Below are 22,766 nucleotides of genomic sequence, written 5' to 3'. Positions count from 1 at the left end.
TTTCAAAAGTCGCCGACTTTTGGCTAAGTCGGCGTCTCATGAAACCCGATCCGACCCCTGTGCTTGTCGGCCAAAGTCGCGTTTCAATGACGCGAAAAGCGCCATTTCTCAGCCAATGAAGGTGAACGCAGAGTGTGGGCAGCGTGATGACATAGGTCCTGGTCCCCACCATCTTAGAGAAGGGCATTGCAGTGATTGGCTTGCTGTCTGCGGCGTCACAGGGGCTATAAAGGGGCGTTCCCGCCGACCGCCATCTTACTGCTGCTGATCTGAGCTTAGGGAGAGGTTGCTGCCGCTTCGTCAGAAGCAGGGAGAGCGTTAGGCAGGGTCCATTAACCACCAAACCGCTTGTGCTGTAGCGATTTCCACTGTCCAACACCACCTTCGGTGTGCAGGGACACTGGAAGCTATTTTTTTTTTTTTTTTCCCTCAGCGCTGTAGCTCATTGGGCTGCCCTAGAAGGCTCCGTGATAGCTGTATTGCTGTGTGTACGCCACTGTGCAAACCAACTGCTTTTTTCAAAGCACATATCCTCTTGTTCCTTCCTTTCTGCACAGCTATCTTTTTTGTTTGTCCACACTTTTTATTTAATTTGTGCATCAGTCCACTCCTATTGCTGCCTGCCATACCTGGCTTACATTACTGCAGGGAGATAGTAATTGTAGGACAGTCCCTGTTTTTTTTTGTTTTTTTTTTGTGGAAGATTAAGATTGACATTTCTGCTACAGTGCCATCCCTGTGTGTGCCATCTCTCACTGAGTGGGCCATAGAAAGCCTATTTATTTTTTTCCTTGATTTGTGTTCTAAAATCTACCTCAACACAAAAACACTACATCAATCAGTGGGAGAAAAATATTGGCCTCAGTCAGGGCTTGTGTGCCACTCCTGTGTGTGCCATCTCTCATTCAGTGGGCCATACAAAGCCTATTTATTTTTTTGTTTTTTTTAATATTATTGGGTTTCTAAAGTCTCCGTGAAAAAAAAAAAAAATACATAAAAAAACAGTGGGAGAGTAATATTGCCCTTTCAGCTTGTGTGCCAGTCTTGACTCCTGGGTGTGCCACCTCTCTCTCTCTAATTGTGGGCCATAGAAAGCCTATTTATTTTTTTGCTTTTTTTTAATATTATTTGGTTTCTAAAGTCTCCCTGAAAAAAAAAAATACATAAAAAAACAGTGGGAGAGTAATATTGCCCTTTCAGCTTGTGTGCCAGTCTTGACTCCTGGGTGTGCCACCTCTCTCTCTCTAATTGTGGGCCATAGAAAGCCTATTTATTTTTTTGCTTTGTTTAATATTTGGTTTCTAAAGTCTCCCTGAAAAAAAAAAAAAATACATAAAAAAACAGTGGGAGAGTAATATTGCCCTTTCAGCTTGTGTGCCAGTCTTGACTCCTGGGTGTGCCACCTCTCTCTCTCTAATTGTGGGCCATAGAAAGCCTATTTATTTTTTTGCTTTTTTTAATATTATTTGGTTTCTAAAGTCTCCCTGAAAAAAAAAAAAATACATAAAAAAACAGTGGGAGAGTAATATTGCCCTTTCAGCTTGTGTGCCAGTCTTGACTCCTGGGTGTGCCACCTCTCTCTCTCTAATTGTGGGCCATAGAAAGCCTATTTATTTTTTTGCTTTGTTTAATATTATTTGGTTTCTAAAGTCTCCCTGAAAAAAAAAAAATACATAAAAAAACAGTGGGAGAGTAATATTGCCCTTTCAGCTTGTGTGCCAGTCTTGACTCCTGGGTGTGCCACCTCTCTCTCTCTAATTGTGGGCCATAGAAAGCCTATTTATTTTTTTGCTTTTTTTAATATTATTTGGTTTCTAAAGTCTCCCTGAAAAAAAAAAATACATAAAAAAACAGTGGGAGAGTAATATTGCCCTTTCAGCTTGTGTGCCAGTCTTGACTCCTGGGTGTGCCACCTCTCTCTCTCTAATTGTGGGCCATAGAAAGCCTATTTATTTTTTTGCTTTGTTTAATATTATTTGGTTTCTAAAGTCTCCCTGAAAAAAAAAAATACATAAAAAAACAGTGGGAGAGTAATATTGCCCTTTCAGCTTGTGTGCCAGTCTTGACTCCTGGGTGTGCCACCTCTCTCTCTCTAATTGTGGGCCATAGAAAGGCTATTTTATTTTTTTATTTTTTTTATTAATATTTGGTTTCTAAATTGTCCCTGAAAAAAACATTTTATCTTATTTGGTTTCTAAAGTCTCCCTGAGAAAAAAAAAAAAAAAAAAAATTAGGTGGGAGAATAATATTGACATTAGTGCTTGAGTGACAGTCCTGCGTGTGTGTCATCTCTGTGATTTTGTGCCACAGAAAACAGAGTGTGTAACATTGTGCCTGATTTTCCTTGTGGTCTCACCAACCTGTTAAGGGATATTGAAATCATACTGAAGTTATAGCTCACCGTGTAAGTTGTTTGACAGCAACAAATAAAGTTACTTTGGTTAAGTTTTTAAAACAATGAGGAAGTCTGGTGCAAGAGGTCGTCGTGGGCGTTCATTGTCAGCTGGTAATGATGGTAGTGGTAGTGGAGCATCAGGTGGTCATGGGGATAAAAATATTCCACCTAAGTCTGGAGCTGTGGAGCCAGTTTCGTCGTCTGGCTACACAAGGCCTCGAACGCTCTCTTTTCTGGGAGTAGGAAAACCGCTTTTAAAGCCGGAGCAGCAACAGCAAGTTTTGGCTTACATTGCAGACTCAGCCTCTAGCTCTTTTGCCTCCTCTTCTGAAACTGGTAAATGTAAAAGCAGCGCGTCGCTTGTGGATGTTCACGGTCAGGGACAAGTCGCTTCCTTGTCCTCCTCAGCAAAAACTACAACAAGAGAGAAGGATGCAGCAGGCGACACAACGGGTCACTCCATGGAGCTCTTTACACATACCGTCCCTGGCTTAGAAAGTGAAACACTTAACAGGCCATGCCCATTACAAGTAGATTCTGACATGGAGTGCACTGATGCACAGCCACAGCCAGAGTACTATGCTGCTCCTTTGACTCAGACCACCACATTGCCCTCTCAGGGTACAGATCCACAATCAGACCCTGATGAGACTATGTTGCCCCGCCACGAATGCTATACTACAGACCGACACAGTGACACAGACGAAGTTGCACACGAGCTCGAAGAGGAGGTAATAGATGACCCGGTTGTTGACCCCGATTGGCAGCCATTGGGGGAACAGGGTGCAGGCGGCAGTAGTTCAGAAGCGGAGGTGGAGGAGGGGCCGCAGCAGGCATCAACATCGCAACAGGTTCCATCTGCCGGGCCCCTATCTGGCCCAAAACGCGTGTCAAAGCCAAAACCTGTTGGAGCACAGCGTTGCCATCCGGTTAAAGCTCAGTCTGCAATCCCTGAAAAGGGATCCGATGCTAGGAAGAGTGCAGTCTGGCATTTTTTTAAACAACATCCAATTGATCAGCGCAAAGTCATCTGTCAAAAATGTTCTACTAGCTTAAGCAGAGGTCAGAATCTGAAAAGTCTCAATACTAGTTGCATGCATAGACACTTAACCACCATGCATTTTCAAGCCTGGACTAACTACCAAACGTCCCTTAAGGTTGTAGCACCCTCGGCCAATGAAGCTAGTCAGCAACGCAACATCCCTTCCGTCACTGTAAGGCCACCATTTTCCGCACCACCGGCAGTATCTGTGCAGGTTTCTTTGCCAGCCAAAAGCAGTCAGGGTCAGGGAATCACCAGTTTTGTAGGCGGAAATATTGCATCTAGGGCACCGGCGGAAACAATACCGTCTCCAACCGTCTCTCAGTCTGCCATGTACACCGGCACACCCGAAAGTTCCACGATCTCCAGCTCTCCAGTTCAGCTCACACTACATGAGACTCTGGTTAGAAAAAGGAAGTACTTATCCTCGCATCCGCGTACACAGGGTTTTAACGCCCACATAGCTAGACTAATCTCGTTAGAGATGATGCCCTACCGGTTAGTTGAAAGCGAAGCTTTCAAAGCCCTGATGGAGTACGCTGAACCACGATACGAGCTACCCAGTCGACACTTTTTTTCCAGAAAAGCCATCCCAGCCCTGCACCAGCATGTTAAACAGCGCATCGTCCATGCACTCAGGCAATCTGTGAGTACAAAGGTGCACCTGACTACAGATGCATGGACCAGTAGGCATGGCCAGGGACGTTATGTGTCCATCACGGCACACTGGGTGAATGTGGTGGATGCAGGGTCCACAGGGGACATCAATTTCGGGACAGTTGTGCCTAGCCCACGGTCTAGGAAACAGTTGGCTGTAGGCGTTCGCACCCCCTCCTCCTCCTCCTCCTCGTCCTCCTGCAGAAGCTACAGCTCTTCCACAGACCGCAGTCGGCCAACCACTCCATCGGCAGATGACACTGTTGCACACCAGTTGTCCCATTATGGGCCAGCTACTGGCAAGCGTCAGCAGGCTGTATTGGCTATGAAGTGTTTGGGCGACAACAGACACACCGCGGAAGTTCTGTCCGAGTTCTTGCAACAAGAAACGCAGTCGTGGCTGGGCACAGTAGATCTTGAGGCAGGCAAGGTAGTGAGTGATAACGGAAGGAATTTCATGGCTGCCATCTCCCTTTCCCAACTGAAACACATTCCTTGCCTGGCTCACACCTTAAACCTGGTGGTGCAGTGCTTATTGAAAACTTATCCTGGGTTCTCCGACCTGCTCCTCAAAGTGCGTGGACTTTGCTCACATATCCGACGTTCGCCTGTACACGCCAGCCGTATGCAGACCTATCAGCGGTCTTTGAACCTTCCCCAGCATCGCCTAATCATAGACGTTGCAACAAGGTGGAACTCAACACTGCACATGCTTCAGAGACTGTGCGAACAGAGGCGTGCTGTTATTTATTTGTGGGAGGATACACGGGCAGGCAGTAGGATGGCAGACATGGAGTTGTCAGGTGTGCAGTGGTCGAAGATACAAGACATGTGTCAAGTCCTTCAGTGTTTTGAGGAATGCACACGGCTGGTTAGTGCAGACAACGCCGTAATAAGCATGAGCATCCCCCTAATGCGTCTGCTGATGCAAAGTTTGACGCACATAAAGGAGCAGGCGTCTGCACCAGAGGAAGAGGAAAGCCTTGATGACAGTCAGCCATTGTCTGGTCAGGGCAGTGTACAGGACGAGGTAGCGGGCGAAGAGGAGGTGGAGGACGAGGAGGATGATGGGGATGAGTATATTTTTAATGCGGAACCTTTCCCGGGGGCACAGGAAATTGGTTGCGTGTCACGGCCGGGTTCTGGTTTTTTGAGGGACACAAGTGACGTAGATTTGCCTGCAACTGCCCCTCAACCAATCACAACCGGAGATTTGACAACTGGAACTTTGGCCCACATGGCGGATTATGCCTTACGTATCCTAAAAAGGGACACACGCATAACGAAAATGATGAACGATGACGATTACTGGTTGGCCTGCCTCCTTGATCCACGCTATAAAGGCAAATTGCAAAATATTATGCCACATGAGAACTTGGAACTAATATTAGCAACCAAACAATCAACTCTTGTTGACCGTTTGCTTCAGGCATTCCCAGCACACAGCGCACGTGATCGTTCTCACACGAGCTCCAGGGGGCAGCAGACTAGGAGTGTTAGGGGTGCACACATCAGAAGTGGCGTTGGACAGAGGGGTTTTCTGACCAGGTTGTGGAGTGATTTTGCTATGACCGCAGACAGGACAGGTACTGCTGCATCAATTGAAAGTGACAGGAGACAACATTTGTCCAGTATGGTTACTAACTATTTTTCATCCCTTATCGATGTTCTCCCTCAACCGTCATTCCCATTTGATTACTGGGCATCAAAATTAGACACCTGGCCAGAATTGGCAGAATATGCATTGCAGGAGCTTGCTTGCCCGGCAGCAAGTGTCCTATCAGAAAGAGTATTCAGTGCTGCAGGTTCAATATTAACCGAAAAAAGGACTCGTCTGGCTACCCAAAATGTTGACGATCTAACATTCATTAAAATGAACCACAACTGGATTTCGAAATCTTTTGCCCCACCTTGCCCGGCCGACACCTAGCTTTCCTATGAAAAGCTCTTGCCTGTGGACTACTGTGAATTACTTTTCTAATGTCTAATTTGCTGCAGCTGATTGTCCAGCATACGACATGTTTACACCTCCCTAAATGGCCAAACTCCCCACACGGGGCCGTGGTATCGCGACTTGGCGCAAGCACCCGTGAGACTGCTGTTTGTCTGAAGAGGTGGGTGTACTCGCTTTTGGTCGACGGCATTGCTACTGGGTTCCTCATAGTACAATAAAGTGTCTCTGGCGGTGGTGGTGCGCACCCAACGTCAGACACACTGTTGTAACATGAGGGGCCCTGGGGCGGTCCCGCCGGCCTCAAGAGAGTTCACCCACCCCCAGGTCAAACATTGCTCTACCACTTCCACAGTTATCTCTCACACTTCCACCAATGTTAAGTCTATGCGCTGACATCCTTCCATACCTGCCACTGACAATACCATTGTGTTGACATGTATGATGGTACTTAACATAGTCAGGGGCAGTGTCCTCTATTTACCACAGTAAATACTTTGCGCAAAATTAGTAGGTCTGAAACAACGCAGAGGATCCCACCCCTAAACCTAATGATTGCACCCTTTAGTGTTTTTGTTTTGTTTTAATGCGAGACATTCACATTTAGTTGTTGTTTTGGACTACTAACTGGCAGACACTCATTACAATCGGCCTCCGTTGACCAGACCACTGCTGCCCGTGTACCCCTGTAACTAATAATAAAGTGCCTACAGCCAGCCCAATTTAATTATGTTAGGCCTTCGAAGCCTGTCTGCGGTCCCTCCTTCCACTAGGCCTCCACTGACCAGACCACTGCTGCCCGTGTACCCCTGGAACCAATTATAAAGTGCCTACAGCCAGCCCAATTTAATTATGTTAGGCCTTCGAAGCCTGTCTGCGGTCCCTCCTTCCACTAGGCCTCCACTGACCAGACCACTGCTGCCCGTGTACCCCTGTAACTAATAATAAAGTGCCTACAGCCAGCCCAATTTAATTATGTTAGGCCTTCGAAGCCTGTCTGCGGTCCCTCCTTCCACTAGGCCTCCACTGACCAGACCACTGCTGCCCGTGTACCCCTGGAACCAATTATAAAGTGCCTACAGCCAGCCCAATTTAATTATGTTAGGCCTTCGAAGCCTGTCTGCGGTCCCTCCTTCCACTAGGCCTCCACTGACCAGACCACTGCTGCCCGTGTACCCCTGTAACTAATAATAAAGTGCCTACAGCCAGCCCAATTTAATTATGTTAGGCCTTCGAAGCCTGTCTGCGGTCCCTCCTTCCACTAGGCCTCCACTGACCAGACCACTGCTGCCCGTGTACCCCTGTAACTAATAATAAAGTGCCTACAGCCAGCCCAATTTAATTATGTTAGGCCTTCGAAGCCTGTCTGCGGTCCCTCCTTCCACTAGGCCTCCACTGACCAGACCACTGCTGCCCGTGTACCCCTGGAACCAATAATAAAGTGCCTACCGCCAGCCCATTTTATTATGTTAGGCCTTCGAAGCCTGTCTAAGGTACCTCCTTCCACTAGGCCTCCACTGACCAGACCACTGCTGCCCGTGTACCCCTGGAACCAATTATAAAGTGCATAGAGCCTATTTTTTAATTTAATTTAATATTAATAAAGCCAGGATGAACTACGATATACCACGCTATGAGCTACCCAGTTGACAATTCTTTTGCGAGAAAAGCCATCCCACCCCTCCACCTGCATGTTAAAGACCGCATTGTCCTTGCATTCTGTCAATTTGTCAGTCCAAAGGTATACCTGACAACAGACACATGGACCTGTAGGCCTGGCCACGGAAGGTTACGTGTCCTTTGTGGCTCAATGGGTTAATGTATTGGATGCATGGTCCACACAAGGGACAGCCTGCAAAGTCTGTCTGCAGTCCCTAATTCAAGTTGGCCTCAACTGAATAAAGCTGAGCTTCTACCTTCTGGCTCAGATTAACTGCTGTTTTTAAAAAAATTGGCTTTTCCGTCCTTCTAAAGGTGTCTGCCCCTGCCTGGTGTTGTCCTCAACTGAATAAAGCTGAGCTTCAACCTTCAGTTCCAAACATACAACAAAAAACTGGTACAATACAAAAAGTGGCCTCCAGCTACAAAAAATTTCTCCTAAAAGTAGTTAACTGACAGTTTTTTTTCCAGTGAAAACACAGATATGGCATCCAACGAGTGTTGTCCTGTCTCGTCTTCTTTATATTATTGCCAAGAAGCTGCAACTGAATAAAGCTGTGCTTCAACCTTCTGTTCCAAATTACCATTTTTAAAAATGCAATTGGCTGTTCCGGCCTACTAAAGGAGTCTGCCCCTGCCTGGTGTTGTCCTCAACTGAATAAAGCTGAGCTTCAACCTTCAGTTCCAAATTATGATTTTTAAAAATGCAATTGGCTGTTCCGGCCTACTAAAGGTGTCTGTCTGCCCCTGCCTGGTGTTGTCCTCAACTGAATAAAGCTGAGCTTCAACCTTCAGTTCCAAATTACCATTTTTAAAAATGCAATTGGCTGTTCCGGCCTACTAAAGGGGTCTGTCTGCCCCTGCCTGGTGTTGTCCTCAACTGAATAAAGCTGAGCTTCAACCTTCAGTTCCAAATTACCATTTTTAAAAATGCAATTGGCTGTTCCGGCCTACTAAAGGTGTCTGTCTGCCCCTGCCTGGTGTTGTCCTCAACTGAATAAAGCTGAGCTTCAACCTTCAGTTCCAAATTACCATTTTTAAAAATGCAATTGGCTGTTCCGGCCTACTAAAGGGGTCTGCCCCTGCCTGGTGTTGTCCTCAACTGAATAAAGCTGAGCTTCTACCTTCTGCCTCTTACTAACTGCTGTTTTTTAAAAAAAATTGGCTGTTCCGGCCTACTAAAGGTGTCTGTCTGCCCCTGCCTGGTGTTGTCCTCAACTGAACAAAGCTGTGCTTCAACCTTCTGTTCCAAATTACCATTTTTAAAAATGCCATTGGCTGTTCCGGCCTACTAAAGGTGTCTGTCTGCCCCTGCCTGGTGTTGTCCTCAACTGAATAAAGCTGAGCTTCAACCTTCAGTTCCAAATTACCATTTTTAAAAATGCCATTGGCTGTTCCGGCCTACTAAAGGTGTCTGTCTGCCCCTGCCTGGTGTTGTCCTCAACTGAATAAAGCTGAGCTTCAACCTTCAGTTCCAAATTACCATTTTTAAAAATGCAATTGGCTGTTCCGGCCTACTAAAGGTGTCTGTCTGCCCCTGCCTGGTGTTGTCCTCAACTGAATAAAGCTGAACTTCAACCTTCAGTTCCAAATTACCATTTTTAAAAATGCAATTGGCTGTTCCGGCCTACTAAAGGGGTCTGTCTGCCCCTGCCTGGTGTTGTCCTCAACTGAATAAAGCTGAGCTTCAACCTTCAGTTCCAAATTACCATTTTTAAAAATGCAATTGGCTGTTCCGGCCTACTAAAGGTGTCTGTCTGCCCCTGCCTGGTGTTGTCCTCAACTGAATAAAGCTGAGCTTCAACCTTCAGTTCCAAATTACCATTTTTAAAAATGCAATTGGCTGTTCCGGCCTACTAAAGGGGTCTGTCTGCCCCTGCCTGGTGTTGTCCTCAACTGAATAAAGCTGAGCTTCAACCTTCAGTTCCAAATTACCATTTTTAAAAATGCAATTGGCTGTTCCGGCCTACTAAAGGGGTCTGCCCCTGCCTGGTGTTGTCCTCAACTGAATAAAGCTGAGCTTCTACCTTCTGCCTCTTACTAACTGCTGTTTTTTAAAAAAATTGGCTGTTCCGGCCTACTAAAGGTGTCTGTCTGCCCCTGCCTGGTGTTGTCCTCAACTGAACAAAGCTGAGCTTCCACATTCTGGCTTTCGCCCTATACTATCAGATATTAAACTGCATTTGGCCTACTAGTGTGGTTAGGCCCTTGAAACAGTGTCTGCTGCTCTTGGGTTTGCTACTCCACTGAACAAAGCAATGCCGCCTGTTTAGTCCTGTTACCAATTTTGAACTGCATTTAGCCTACTTTATTCTTTGGCCCTATATCTGTTTCCTCCTCATCCTGCCCATTGCCCAGCCACTGCTAGATGAGTCTGCTGGTACATTGACCTAGACCACTACATTCCCCTTGCACTCTACACAGCCAGAATCTGACCCTGCTGAAAGTAAGGTTCCCCTTCCCGCATGTTATACCACCTTACACAGGGACAGAGAGGAAGGTGCAGATGAAAGTGCAGGTTCCTTCATCAGGTGGGGGGGCATACTCGTTGGCGACGTCACTGGCACAGGGCCCCTCAGAGTACGCAAAAGTGTCGCTGCTGGTGGGAGGCGCCCCCGCCATGCAAACACACCGCTGTACTTTGAGGGGCCCTGTGCCAGTGCCAATGCGAACGAGTGGGCCCCCCCTGCTTGCTCAGGATCACAGCACTTGCAACGTTGAAATACTTACCTTTCCCTGCAACACCGCCGTGACGTAGTCCGCATTTCCTGGGCCCACGAAAAACTTGAGCCAGCCCTACTCCCCCCACAACTTTTGCCAAATGACCCCCAATTCCCTATGCCCAACTATTATTATAAAGTTAATTAAGATTGACAAGCTTCAGAAACAAGAATGGATGTTTTTGGCATTAAAATGGGCACTGTAGGTGTTTTCCTGGCCTCCACTCACTGCCGACTATGCTTCCCCATTGACTTGCATTGGGTTTCGTGTTTCGGTCGATCCCCGACTTTTAGCGATAATCGGCCGACTGCACTCGACTCGACTCTGGACAAAATCGGGTTTCACAAAACCCGACTCGATCTTAAAAAAATGAAAGTCGCTCAACTCTAATAATAGGTAATCACACAGTCCACAAAAAACTGTGAAACGATAAGTTCAGCTCTGCTACACCTATGTGTTTATTTGGGTATATTCCGCTCCACACTTACCAGAACTTAATGATCTCTTGCCCATCAGGCCGATAAAGGAATCTGCTTTCTGTACTGAGGTACAAAACATCGGTGAATTATTATGCGGCACAAGGCAGATTATTTATAGAAGTCACCGAGGACAATATTTTCTTTGCTTCGATTTTCCTGACCTGAATTTTAAAGTGCAGAAATATACAACGATATCTACAGAGAGGGGACTATAATATGTATTATCTAATGTAGCGGCTTATTTGTGAATCAATGGAAACCAATCAATAATCACATTAATCAAGAAAATGCTACTTTTACTTAAGCTCTAAAATCAGAATGGTCGTATATTACAGGATGTAACTCAGGATCAGTAATGTAATGTATGTACACAGTGACTGCACCAGCAGAATAGTGAGTGCAGCTCTGGGGTATAATACAGGAGGTAACTCAGGATCAGTAATGTAATGTATGTACACAGTGACTGCACCAGCAGAATAGTGAGTGCAGCTCTGGGGTATAATACAGGAGGTAACTCAGGATCAGTACAGGATCAGGAATGTATCCTGCCGCCTCACCACCACCACAGCTGCCGCACCCCCGACCTTCTGTCTTATCCCCATTATCCCGTAGAATGTAAGTCCGCAAGGACAAGGTCCTCTCCCCTCAGTACCAGTCTGTCATTGTAAATTTGTTTACTGTAAATGATATCTATAACTCTGTACGTAACCCCTTTCTCATGTACAGCACCATGTAATTAATGGTGCTATATAAATAATAATAATAATAATACCCCAGAGCTGCACACACTATTCTGCTGGTGCAGTCACTGTGTACATACATTACTGATCCTGAGTTACATCCTGTATTATACTCCAGAGCTGCACTCACTATTCTGCTGGTGGAGTCACTGTGTACATACATTACATTACTGATCCTAAGTTACATCCTGTATTACACTCCAGAGCTGCACTCACTATTCTGCTGGTGCAGTCACTGTGTATATACATTACATTACTGATCCAGAGCTACCTCCTGTATTATACTCCAGAGCTGCACTCACTATTCTGCTGGTGCAGTCACTGTGTATATACATTACATTACTGATCCAGAGTTACCTCCTGTATTATACTCCAGAGCTGCACTCACTATTCTGCTGGTGCAGTCACTGTGTACATACATTACATTACTGATCCTGAGTTACATCCTGTATTATACTCCAGAGCTGCGCTCACTATTCTGCTGGTGCAGTCACTGTGTACATACATTACATTACTGATCCTGAGTTACCTCCTGTATTATACCCCAGAGCTGCACTCACTATTCTGCTGGTGCAGTCACTGTGTAAATACATTACATTACTGATCCTGAGTTACCTCCTGTATTATACCCCAGAGCTGCACTCACTATTCTGCTGGTGGTCACTGTGTACATACATTACATTACTGATCCTGAGTTACATCCTGTATAATACCCCAGAGCTGCACTCACTATTCTGCTGGTGGTCACTGTGTACATACATTACATTACTGATCCTGAGTTACCTCCTGTATTATACCCCAGAGCTGCACTCACTATTCTGCTGGTGCAGTCACTGTGTACATACATTACATTACTGATCCTGAGTTACCTCCTGTATTATACTCCAGAGCTGCACTCACTATTCTGCTGGTGCAGTCACTGTGTAAATACATTACATTACTGATCCTGAGTTACCTCTTGTATTATACTCCAGAGCTGCACTCACTATTCTGCTGGTGGTCACTGTGTACATACATTACATTACTGATCCTGAGTTACCTCCTGTATTATACCCCAGAGCTGCACTCACTATTCTGCTGGTGGTCACTGTGTACATACATTACATTACTGATCCTGAGTTACCTCCTGTATTATACCCCAGAGCTGCACTCACTATTCTGCTGGTGGTCACTGTGTACATACATTACATTACTGATCCTGAGTTACATCCTGTATAATACCCCAGAGCTGCACTCACTATTCTGCTGGTGGTCACTGTGTACATACATTACATTACTGATCCTGAGTTACCTCCTGTATTATACCCCAGAGCTGCACTCACTATTCTGCTGGTGCAGTCACTGTGTACATACATTACATTACTGATCCTGAGTTACCTCCTGTATTATACTCCAGAGCTGCACTCACTATTCTGCTGGTGCAGTCACTGTGTAAATACATTACATTACTGATCCTGAGTTACCTCTTGTATTATACTCCAGAGCTGCACTCACTATTCTGCTGGTGGTCACTGTGTACATACATTACATTACTGATCCTGAGTTACCTCCTGTATTATACCCCAGAGCTGCACTCACTATTCTGCTGGTGGTCACTGTGTACATACATTACATTACTGATCCTGAGTTACCTCCTGTATTATACCCCAGAGCTGCACTCACTATTCTGCTGGTGCAGTCACTGTGTACATACATTACATTACTGATCCTGAGTTACCTCCTGTATTATACCCCAGAGCTGCACTCACTATTCTGCTGGTGGTCACTGTGTACATACATTACATTACTGATCCTGAGTTACATCCTGTATAATACCCCAGAGCTGCACTCACTATTCTGCTGGTGGTCACTGTGTACATACATTACATTACTGATCCTGAGTTACATCCTGTATTATACTCCAGAGCTGCACTCACTATTCAGCTGGTGCAGTCACTGTGTACATACATTACATTACTGATCCTGAGTTACATCCTGTATTATACCCCAGAGCTGCACTCACTATTCTGCTGGTGCAGTCACTGTGTACATACATTACATTACTGATCCTGAGTTACATCCTGTATTATACTCCAGAGCTGCACTCACTGTTCTGCTGGTGCAGTCACTGTGTACATACATTACATTACTGATCCTGAGTTACATCCTGTATTATACCCCAGAGCTGCACTCACTATTCTGCTGGTGCAGTCACTGAGTACATACATTACATTACTGATCCTGAGTTACATCCTGTATAATACCCCAGAGCTGCACTCACTATTCTGCTGGTGCAGTCACTGTGTACATACATTACATTACTGATCCTGAGTTACCTCTTGTATTATACTCCAGAGCTGCACTCACTATTCTGCTGGTGGTCACTGTGTACATACATTACATTACTGATCCTGAGTTACCTCCTGTATTATACCCCAGAGTTACACTCACTGGAGTATAGTATAGGATGTAGCTCAGGACTGGTACATGTTACATAATGTCCATTTTATTCTTTCCTTTATTACAGCTATATTGCCGTTGCTGTGTGATGTGACCCGTCCAGCTGGTGCGGTGCCAGTTGCCATTTCCTGCCTGATATCTCTGCTGCGCTGTGGACAGCTGTCCTGCCTCTCGCACTTCTCCACGTCGCTAAACATTTGCTGAACATAATCTCTGTTCAGCTGAAACTTCCTTGTCCCAAATCTATAATTAATGCAGCAGGGAAATTATTATGATCAGATTTGTTCTCCTCAGTCCCTATTCACCTCTGTTGTGTTAGTGGAAAGAAACCTGATTCATGAGACCCCGGGAGAGAAATCCTTCCTATGCTTACCCAGTACATCTCTCTCTCACTCTCTCTCGCACTCTCTCTCACTCTCTCGCACTCTCTCTCACACTCTCACTCTCACTCTCTCTCACACTCTCACTCTCTCGTTCACTCTCTCTCACTCTCTCTCACTCTCTCTCGCTTTCTCTTGCACTCTGTCTCACTCCTCTCTCCCTCTCGCTCTCTCTATCGCTGTCTCTCACTCTCTCTCGCTCCCTCTCTCTATCTCTCTCACTCTCTCTCTATCTCTCTCACTCTCTCTCGCTCCCTCTCTCTCTCTATCTCTCTCACTCTCTCTCGCTCCCTCTCTCTATCTCTCTCACTCTCTCTCTCTATCTCTCTCACTCTCTCTCGCTCCCTCTCTCTATCTCACTCTCTCTCTCTATCTCTCTCACTCTCTCTCGCTCCCTCTCTCTATCTCCCTCTCTATCTCTCTCACTATCTCTCGCTCCCTCTCTCTATCTCTCTCACTCTCTCTCGCTAGCTCTCTCTATCTCTCTCACTCTCTCTCGCTTTCTCTTGCGCTCTCTCACTCCTCACTCCCTCTCACTCTCTCTATCGTTCTCTCACTCTCTATCGCTCTCTCTTATTCTCTCTCGCTCCCTCTCTTTATCTCTCTCACTCTCACTCTCTCTCGCTCCCTCTCTTTATCTCTCTCTCCCTCTCTTTATCTCGCTCCCTCTCTCTATTTCTCTCGCTCCCTTTCTCTAGCTCTCTCGCTCCCTCTCTCTCTATCTCTCTCACTCACTCTCTCTTGCGCTCTCTGTCTCTCTCTTACTCTCTCTCTTTCTCTTGCTCTCTCTCTTGCTTTCTCTACTTTCTGCAGAGAACCATATTTCACCTTCCTAAATAGTCAGTTTTTCTACAGACATGAGATCACGTTGCCATTACTTACTTTTAGGTGATGCTCTTTTAGATTCTACAATAAAACATATATATGCATTATTTAGTTACATTCCATACCAGGATATATACATTTTTTCGTTTGCTGCTTGGTCTCATACTATATCTGTGCTGGGTAACTTTGATGTGTTTGACTTGATAAATTATATGATTCTGCCTACCCATGGCCACCACTAGGGGGAGCTCATTGCATATGACTTTTTACAGCTGGTAAGGATCTCAATGGGATCTGTCTGTATACAGGAGCTCCCTCTGGTGGTGGCTGTGGGTAGCTTCAGACATAGCCTAATACAGGGGACCTTCTCAAATGAGTGACAAGCAGCCACATGTTCTGCCAGTATGGAAGGTTCAGCACTAGGAGAAACTCTATTTGTGGCACATGAAAGAATCCAGTAGAGAAAAATGGTGCATAAATATAGTGTGCGATGCTGGATTATTTATAATACATGAATAGCATCATGGTATACTCTACTTCTGCTATACGGTAGTTTATTACACTCACCACTATTTCTTTTTCCCATTATTCCATAAAATTGATCTGGACGGAACTTTCTTGCAATTCTCATAGGATATCTGTCATATGCAGGTTCCTCCAGATCTGCCTAGAGGGATACAGATGATTATAACATCACGTATGTATCATTAGTCGGGTGTCGGCCATGATATCTCTAGCAATAAATTCACTTTGAAAACTTTTATTTAATATATAAACTTATCAAACATCTGGTAATCCAGAATATCTAGCAGTCCAGCGCCTATTAGGTCCTACTTGCGCCAATTCAACAACTATTTAATCTACTTTGTGTTTCAATTCGCCGCCATTTTCAAGATCTCCGGTTATTGCCGGTGATTGGGAATACCGCTGCAGACAATCACAAATCTCTCTCTTGTTTTTATACTTTGATACAATGTGTTGTCTTATCTGTAAATATTTATGTTTATAAATGTTTCACTTTAATTTCCAACCTGCTCCATAGTTTCCCCAAATTGACAGAAGGGTGTGGTGTGGCTGCGGTCAAGAATGTTTCCGTTCACTGAAAGCAAGCAGAGATCTTGAAAAAAATAGTGATAAATAGTTAAAGTGGTTCCAGAGTGGATACATTAATGTAAAGAAATGTATCACAACAATAGAGAATGAAGACAATGTATCTGATCCTCTGTGCTGCAGTAAAACAAAAGGCTTTACCCATTGTATAGAGAACGCTCAGCTCTGCTGAGGCTCCGTGACAAGAATTAGTCGCTGTGATCTCTCATTCTGCTCCTGTCACCGCAGCGCTGCTCATTTATCACCACCATTGTGAATCTGACGAATTTCTATCCTTTTACCTTGTCAGATGCATTTAGGCTCCTTAATGCAAATCCCACGACTGGCAAAAAAAAAAAAAAAAAATACAAATCTGGATTGTACTTTATACAGGAGTTACAGGAAATTTAAAAAGTCTGTGATAGATTAGAAAAAAAAAAGTTGTATTTTTTTCTTAAACAGCGCCACTCTCGTCCATAGGATGTGTCTGGAACTGCAGCTTAGCCCCCCATTTACTCAAGTATTCCATTCCTAATTTTTTATGTGCCCAGAATTCAGATTAATAATTCACCACTTTCAGTATCCCTTATGCTAATTACTCCTGAGAAATCCCTATCACTTTCCCTGGTTACTTATACTCACTGAGCCATCTGGTGTTTGATGGTCATTGTTACACAGGAATCTGGGTGCCAAGTCATAATTGGATCACTCTTCTGCGGTGCAGATGTGCAGACCAGCAACACCAAAGGTCCCTGCTGGAAATCATTCTTACTTTCTCTGTCATTACAATCACTGAACAATCACCACGCACATCAGTGGTGCTCATAATCACTAAGCCAGCACTCTCAGTTTGCCTGGTGCTTTTAATCTATACATTATTCTAATTAGTTTCCCTGTTGCTCATAATTACTGAACATTTATCTACAGTAAGTTTCCTGACTTTCATAATCACTCACTTTTCGTGGTGCTCTTATTCACTGAGCATTCACCCTGTTCTCGCCGGTGGTTATAATCATTTTTTTTATTATTCTAACTGCCCTTGAAGCTAAAAGTCACTTACAGTATCTTGGTGCTCGCAAGTAATGGACATCATCTCTCACCTATTTCTGGTGCTTATAATCACTAAGCCACCACAAGGTCGGCCCTGGAGATCACATTCCCGGAGATCACACTTTCTTTATCTAGTGCTTATAATTAATGAGCAATGATTGCACATACACTGACTGGTGTCCATAATCACTAAGCCATCACCCTTAGTAACCCAGATGTTAATATTTACTGAGCAGTCGTGATAGTTTCCTACTTCTAATATCAACAAAGAGTTCACATTCCCTTTCCATTATGCTCATTATTTTGGAGTGAACACGTCCACTTTGCCTGGTGCTTGTAATCACTGAACAGTAGCACTCATCTTGCAGCTCTAAATCACAGATTCCCCTCATTTTTTTCTGGCGCTCATAATCACTGAGCAATTATCAGCAATCTCATTGACACTGAGAAGTAATAAGTGATCACCTCCACTTTCCCTGGTGCTCATGATCACTGACTGCTCACCTCCACTTTCCCTGGTTCTTGTGATCACTGATTGCTCACCTCCACTTTCCTTGGTGCTCGTGATCACTGACTGCTCACCTCCACTGTCCCTGGTGCTCATGATTTCTGAGTGGTCACTTCCACTTCCCCTGGTGCTCATAATCACTGAATGATCGTTTCCTTGTTCCCTGGTGCTCATAATCACGGAGTGATCGTTTCCACTTTCCCTGGTGCTCATAATCACCAAGTGATCGTTTCCACGTTCCCTGGTGCTCATAATCACTGAGTGATCATTTCCACTTTCCCTGGTGCTCATAATCACTGAGTGATCGTTTCCTTGTTCCCTGGTGCTCATAATCAGTGAGTGATCGTTTCCACTTTCCCTGGTGCTCATAATCACTGAGTGATCATTTCCACTTTCCCTGGTGCTCATAATCACTGAGTGATCGTTTCCTTGTTCCCTGGTGCTCATAATCACTGAGTGATCATTTTCACTTTCCCTGGTGCTCATAATCACTGAGTGATCGTTTCCACTTTCTTTGGTGCTCATGATCACTGAGCCCATTACATCCCATTTGGTCACACACACTCTATATTTTCCCATCTACGTCCCCTTGATGAATTTTTTGCTGTGCAAGTAATTATCTGTGTTTAGTAGATTTTGAGCTGTACAACCGGATCTATCAACAGATTATCAGCGACACTTATTTACTGCACCTTCCTTTCTCATCCATCAGGAAGCATTTACTTACACTTTACAGCCACTTCTGATAATATCTCCACCTCAGATGCCTCCGTGACATTGAACGTTTCCATTTTTTTGACTATTGTAATATTTTCCCATGCATAACAGAATGAGCTCATTTCACACAGATTCATCGTAACTAAAGAGGACTATAAAATGAAATAAACATCAGTATAATTTTAGCCTAATGGATTTATCATCCCGTTTCTCCTGCGCCGTCCTGCTCCCTTGATAATTTCTGTCAATTGCATATTCTCGAAAAAAAACCATTCTGCATGGTAATCAAAACCTCATTACGCCTATCGTCGGGTATCCGCTCACACAACATCTCTTACTTTAGCCAGTGTTACTGGAACAACAAAGATTTGAAATGGTTAAAGTGAAGCACAGGAAGATGCCTTTAATGAAGAATCTTTAAATGGATCATTCTACAGATTCTGGGGTTTTCTAATTCTGGATCAGCCTCCAGTTTCTCATGTAGCCTTTAAGTTCTGGATCAGTCTTCAAGTTGGAATCAATCTTTGTGTTCAGGAACAGTCTGTTTTCTGGATTCATTTTTAAGGCTGAGTAGTAGTTTTACCATGCTGGGAGTAGTAGTTTTATCATGGATTACAAGTACAGCATGCTGGGAGTAGTAGATTTATCACAGGTTACTGACACTGTATGTTGGGAGTAGTAGATTTATCACAGATTACTGACACTGCATGCTGGGAGTAGTAGTTGTACCACAGAATACTGACACTGCATGTTGGGAGTAGTAGATTTATCACAGATTACTGACACTGCATGCTGGGAGTAGTAGATTTATCACAGGTTACTGACACTGCATGCTGGGAGTAGTAGATTTATCACAGATTACTGACACTGCATGCTGGGAGTAGTAGTTGTACCACAGAATACTGACACTGCATGTTGGGAGTAGTAGATTTATCACAGATTACTGACACTGCATGCTGGGAGTAGTAGTTGTACCACAGAATACTGACACTGCATGTTGGGAGTAGTAGATTTATCACAGATTACTGACACTGCATGCTGGGAGTAGTAGTTGTACCACAGAATACTGACACTGTATGTTGGGAGTAGTATATTTATCACAGATTACTGACACTGCATGCTGGGAGTGGTAGTTTTACCACAGATTACTGACACTGCATGCTGGGAGTAGTAGTTTTACCACAGATTACTGACACTGCATGTTGGGAGTAGTAGTTGTACCACAGAATACTGACACTGCATGCTGGGAGTAGTAGATTTATCACAGATTACTGACACTGCATGCTGGGAGTAGTAGTTTTACCACAGATTACTGACACTGCATGCTGGGAGTAGTAGATTTATCACAGGTTACTGACACTGTATGTTGGGAGTAGTAGATTTATCACAGATTACTGACACTGCATGCTGGGAGTAGTAGTTTTACCACAGAATACTGACACTGCATGCTGGGAGTAGTAGATTTATCACAGATTACTGACACTGCATGCTGGGAGTAGTAGTTTTACCACAGATTACTAACACTGCATGCTGGGAGTAGTAGATTTATCACACATTACTGACACTGCATGCTCGGAGTGGTAGTTTTACCACACATTACTGACACTGCATGCTTGGAGTAGTAGTTTTACCACAGATTACTGACACTGTATGTTGGGAGTAGTAGATTTATCACAGATTACTGACACTGCATGCTGGGAGTGGTAGTTTTACCACAGATTACTGACACTGCATGCTGGGAGTAGTAGATTTATCACAGGTTACTGACACTGTATGTTGGGAGTAGTAGATTTATCACAGATTACTGACACTGCATGCTGGGAGTAGTAGTTTTACCACAGATTACTGACACTGCATGTTGGGAGTAGTAGATTTATCACAGGGTACTGACACTGCATGCTGGGAGTAGTAGATTTATCACAGGTTACTGACACTGCATGCTGGGAGTAGTAGATTTATCACAGATTACTGACACTGCATGCTGGGAGTAGTAGTTTTACCACAGATTACTGACACTGCATGTTGGGAGTAGTAGATTTATCACAGGGTACTGACACTGCATGCTGGGAGTAGTAGTTTTACCACAGATTACTGACACTGCATGCTGGGAGTAGTAGATTTATCACAGATTACTGACACTGCATGCTGGGAGTAGTAGATTTACCACAGGTTACTGACACTGCATGCTGGGAGTAGTAGATTTATCACAGATTACTGACACTGCATGCTGGGAGTAGTAGTTTTACCACAGATTACTGACACTGCATGTTGGGAGTAGTAGATTTATCACAGATTACTGACACTGCATGCTGGGAGTAGTAGTTTTACCACAGATTACTGACACTGCATGCTGGGAGTAGTAGATTTATCACAGGTTACTGCCACTGTATGTTGGGAGTAGTAGATTTATCACAGATTACTGACACTGCATGCTGGGAGTGGTAGTTTTACCACAGATTACTGACACTGCATGCTGGGAGTAGTAGATTTATCACAGGTTACTGACACTGTATGTTGGGAGTAGTAGATTTATCACAGATTACTGACACTGCATGCTGGGAATAGTAGTTTTACCACAGATTACTGACACTGCATGTTGGGAGTAGTAGATTTATCACAGGTTACTGACACTGCATGCTGGGAGTAGTAGATTTATCACAGGTTACTGACACTGCATGCTGGGAGTAGTTGATTTATCACAGGTTACTGACACTGCATGCTGGGAGTGGTAGTTTTACCACATATTACTGACACTGCATGCTGGGAGTAGTAGTTGTACCACAGATTACTGACACTGCATGTGGGGAGTAGTAGCTTTACCACAGACTACTGACACTGCATGCTGGGAGTAGTAGATTTATCACAGATTACTGACACTGCATGCTGGGAGTAGTAGATTTATCACAGACTACTGACACTGCATGCTGGGAGTAGTAGCTTTACCACAGACTACTGACACTGCATGCTGGGAGTGGTACTTTTACCACAGACTACTGACAGACCATGCTGTGCTAGTAATCTGTGGTAAAACGACACTGATGTTTACACCACGTGACCCCAGACATGCCCACACACCTCACTCCTGGTTGTAAGCTTCTTAATTTCAGGAGAGAGCGTGTCAGGAGTGGCTCTGGTAACTACACAGCACCCCCGGTAACAGAGACAGACGCCACAGGATGGGCAGACCCTGCACCGTGTGAGGAGACTGAAGACTCCTCATTAATGACTCTGAGCTCCTGCAGCTTCCGGATGCATCGGAAATAGGTGAGTGACATCACTAGAGGGGGCGGAGTTCAGGTTCCCGACTGGACAAGTTCTGACAGTCATGTGACCCACCTGTCCGTGCGCTGCTTCTGTAGTTTCTCCTGAGGCTGGTACAACTTCAGAGCAGTGCGGGAAAAGTAAGATCACAGGCTGGGACAGCGGGACAGAGTCTCAAATTCAGGACTGTCCGGCTGGATCAAGGACAGTTGGGAGGTCTGCATATGGTTGGAGAATCCGGGCAGTGTGAACTGAGGCATAGCCCAAAGTGTGCTGCATGTCAGTAATCAAGCCTGCAATGCTACAGCTCAAGCCTGATGAAAAGATAGAGGAAATACTCAAGCAGTTGGCCCTCTTGCAGCAGCAGGAGCTGCAGTTTCAGCGGCAACAAGAGCAACGGCAGCAGAGCAGCGGCAACAAGAGCAACAGCAGCAGGAGCAGCAGCAATTACAAGAGCAATGGCAGCAGGAACAGCTCCAATTGCAGCAGCACAATCACCAGCAGCAGCTCCTGAATCAGCAGCAGCAGAATGCGGATGAGCTGATCCTGCAACAGATCACGTCTCTGCGAGAGACGTCCACACCAGCAACCGCGTTCCATGCGGAGGCCCGGTGCAAAGTCTCTTTAGCGCTGAGGAAGATGAGTCCTGAGGATGATTTGGAGGATTTCCTCACCGTGTTTGAATGCACAGCATAGCGGGATCACCTGCTGATGACCCAGTGGGTTGAAGTGTTGGTCTCCTTCCTGACTGGAGATGCCCAGAAGGCCTACCTGAACCTCAGTCGGGACAATGCAATGGACTATGAGAAACTGGAAGGTGAGATCCTTGCCCGACTTGGGGTTAATACATATG

General features: G+C 44.9%; 1 protein-coding gene across 2 annotated transcripts in view; it reads right to left on the bottom strand.

Annotated features, from left to right (window-relative positions):
• LOC143783383 (protachykinin-1-like) overlaps positions 1-22,766 on the bottom strand; it is a 38,090-nt gene that overhangs the window by 7,918 nt on the left and 7,406 nt on the right. Inside the window, exons 3-5 of one of the 2 annotated variants that reach the window (XR_013217141.1) lie at positions 15,856-15,955; positions 15,346-15,369; positions 10,914-11,065 (exon numbers count right to left, since the gene is read on the bottom strand). Coding sequence is in view for 1 of the 2 variants with exons in the window: in XM_077271796.1 (XP_077127911.1) it covers positions 10,914-10,967; positions 15,346-15,369; positions 15,856-15,955 (178 nt within the window). In the remaining variant the exon portion in view is untranslated. The remainder of the gene's footprint in view (positions 1-10,913; positions 11,066-15,345; positions 15,370-15,855; positions 15,956-22,766) is intronic. The other variant, XM_077271796.1, reaches the window with a different exon arrangement.

Source organism: Ranitomeya variabilis, chromosome 6, assembly GCF_051348905.1.
Source record: "Ranitomeya variabilis isolate aRanVar5 chromosome 6, aRanVar5.hap1, whole genome shotgun sequence".
Lineage (NCBI taxonomy): Eukaryota > Metazoa > Chordata > Amphibia > Anura > Dendrobatidae > Ranitomeya > Ranitomeya variabilis.
The sequence above is the reverse complement of the archived record's forward strand: the minus strand, read 5'-3'. Positions and strand labels throughout refer to the sequence as shown.